The sequence below is a fragment of the Etheostoma spectabile genome, chromosome 21 (assembly GCF_008692095.1).
Source record: "Etheostoma spectabile isolate EspeVRDwgs_2016 chromosome 21, UIUC_Espe_1.0, whole genome shotgun sequence".
Lineage (NCBI taxonomy): Eukaryota > Metazoa > Chordata > Actinopteri > Perciformes > Percidae > Etheostoma > Etheostoma spectabile.
In genome coordinates this window covers 14,311,304-14,314,108 of record NC_045753.1, presented here as the reverse complement: position 1 = coordinate 14,314,108, position 2,805 = coordinate 14,311,304, and the positions used below count along the sequence as shown (strand labels likewise).

General features: G+C 37.9%; 1 protein-coding gene across 1 annotated transcript in view; it reads right to left on the bottom strand.

Moving 5' to 3' along the window:
* polr3e (polymerase (RNA) III (DNA directed) polypeptide E) overlaps positions 1-2,805 on the bottom strand; it is a 15,426-nt gene that overhangs the window by 11,076 nt on the left and 1,545 nt on the right. Inside the window, exons 3-6 of the mRNA XM_032503162.1 lie at positions 1,732-1,782; positions 1,543-1,620; positions 1,340-1,455; positions 955-1,037 (exon numbers count right to left, since the gene is read on the bottom strand). Of these exons, the coding sequence (XP_032359053.1) occupies positions 955-1,037; positions 1,340-1,455; positions 1,543-1,620; positions 1,732-1,782 (328 nt within the window). The remainder of the gene's footprint in view (positions 1-954; positions 1,038-1,339; positions 1,456-1,542; positions 1,621-1,731; positions 1,783-2,805) is intronic.

Sequence of the window (2,805 nt, the reverse complement as noted above, 5' to 3'; positions counted from 1 at the left end):
ATGTTCCTCTGTTCTGTTGTGACAGTAAAACAAATTAGTATATTATTTTATTGGGAACTCAAATAACTACAAATAACTAATCTAAGGGGAATCTGGTTGTTTTGTTTGGATTTAAAAAAAATATATATTGGCTGATTTATCACAATATCGGATTTTTAAAAAAACAAATATTTGTTTTGGTATCAGCCTTAATCGGTCAGGATCTATTCCACACAGATACAAACTTGGGAAATACCATCCATGCTATTTTGAGTGATATACAGGTTTCTGAATGTGCATTCAGTCTCCGGGTGAGCTGGTCAAAATTGGCAGGCCCGTCTACGTGATCGGCCTTAACATTTGAACCACCACCCCTTCCATTCTGAGCATACCTACTGTGTCTATGTCTCCACCCGCCAGGTACAGCAGTAACTTCTCGGATATCCACCAGTTTGTTATCGATTCGGAAACACCGGTTTAGTAGACACCATGTCAAAACACCACGGAAAGTGTTCTGCTGTTGGCTTTAAAGACGAGCACAAAAATCATCCATTGTGTCCCAGCCGCAGAGGACAGAAGAACGGTATGGGTTGTAACGTACGGTATAATGCTCGCTTAGCTGCTAGCGTGGCACGCCCTCATACTCTGCAATGAGGAGCTCAACACCCAGGGTGAAAAGAGGAGCTGCAGCAATGTGCAGCACAACAAAAATATGTTGTTTTCTGAAAATTAAACCATATAAACCTATTCTTGTACAACCTCTAAATACAATTATTAACCTGAAAATTAGCATAATATGGGCACCTTAAAAAATAAAATAAATAAAGAAATAAATCATCTGTGTTGCACCGGCAATTATTTTTTCGCTCTAAATATGAGTGTATTTACTTTTAATACTTTGTATGATTACAAGCAGCAGCAATGGGGTTAGACAAAACATAACAAGCATGATGCTAAAGTAGGATCAGATCAGACCTTTGCGAAACACAGCAGCAGCATATCTGGATGTGTTGGTGGTGGCCTGGATGGAGCAGAAGGTCTGTTTATCCATCATTTTCCTATAGGAGAAAGTAAGAGAAGAATGTTTAGGCCAGAGACCTAACTGACTAAAGTAATTAACTTCATTCCCAAAGACAAATAAGGATGAAACTGTTCAACATTTTTTGGAAATAGACTTATCTGATTTCATGTCGAGAGTTAAATTACAAGATTGATACCACTTTCTCAAATGAATGAATGAAGCTTTTACTTTTAAACACTGGTGGTGAGACATAACTAGCTCACACTGACCAATGGACAGTAACATACAGAAAAGTGACTGGCAGGGTTGAGAGCAGATGAGGTTTAACAGGAGACTTACGCTGAATAGGTGTTGGTTTCGTCGTACGTCGTGCCGTCCACATTCAAAGCTATCTGCTCTCCTTTGCTGCGACAGTAGTTTGGACTCATTGCGTCGATTACCATTTCCAGCTCCACCTGTGTTATGGAGTGGTAAAAAAAAAAAAAAAAAACATTGCAAACATTTTCTATGCTGATGGATAATAAAATAAAAGCCTTTTTTACCCTTTGCTGCTTGGGTTTGATCTTTGCTGATAAGTGGTTGACATCATCGTAGGTCATAGTGGATGGTCGGACCGGGTACTGTGCCAGAAAAAAATAAAAAGGTGATTAGTGAGTTGACACTTTGAACCTTACACATCAATCACACTAAGGAAAAAAAGGAGTTGAGATAACATATAAACAAAATGTTACCTGGAAAAGATACAGCTTATCTGCAAGGCTTTTGGCAAGATACACATCAATCTAAAAAGAAAGAAAAACATTGTTTAAAAGGTTTTCAAAAGAGATCTTGATCTCTTTGAGATTAAGAGTTGAGGAATAATTCAGATTAGTGCAACAGTATCTATAATTCAAAGCCAATACATTAAACAGTGTCAAAATGTCTTGTATATTAAGAATTAACACTTGGATATTGAGGAGCCTTGGATTAATAAACTTAAATTGATTATATATTTAAGGACTGTGCATGTACACAGTTATAACAATACAGCAGCCTAACAGAAATGATCTCTGCCAGAACTGACACAGAAAAAAAAAATCCCTCCACAGTGCTTTAGTCCATCTCTCTAGATACTGTCTAATTATCTTCCCTGCCTGGGCACTCAGCACCAGGCTAATCTGCTCTTCCTGAAGATGTAAAACTTATATATATATATATATATATATATATATATATATATATATATAGAATATATATATATACACACACCACACATACACTGGATGTTGTATATTACCACACACACACACCCACACACACACACACACACACACACACACACACACACACACACCACACACACACACACACACCACACACACACCCACCAACCAGTACTGTGCAAAAGTTTTAAGCAGGTGTGAAGAAATGCTGTAAATGCTTAAAAATATGAAATTAATGATTGTTTATTTTTATCAATTTACAAAATGCAAAGTGAGCGAACAAAAGGAAAATCTAAATCACATCAATATTTGGCGTTACTACGATTTCTCTTCAAACCAGCATCAATTCTTATAGGAACACTTGCAAAACGTCGGGCAACGTAGAGGATCATAGACGCAGCGGTCGGCCAAGGAAACTTAGTGCAGCAGATGAAAAACACATCAAGCTCATGTCCCTTCGACATCGGAAGATGTTCAGCATTGACATCAGCTCAGAACTAGCAGAAACCAGTGACTATGCTTTCGTGCATAGTTGAGTTTCTTGGCCTTGTTTCCATGTCGGAGTTACGGCTTTTTGGCTGCAACTCTTCCATGAAGACCACT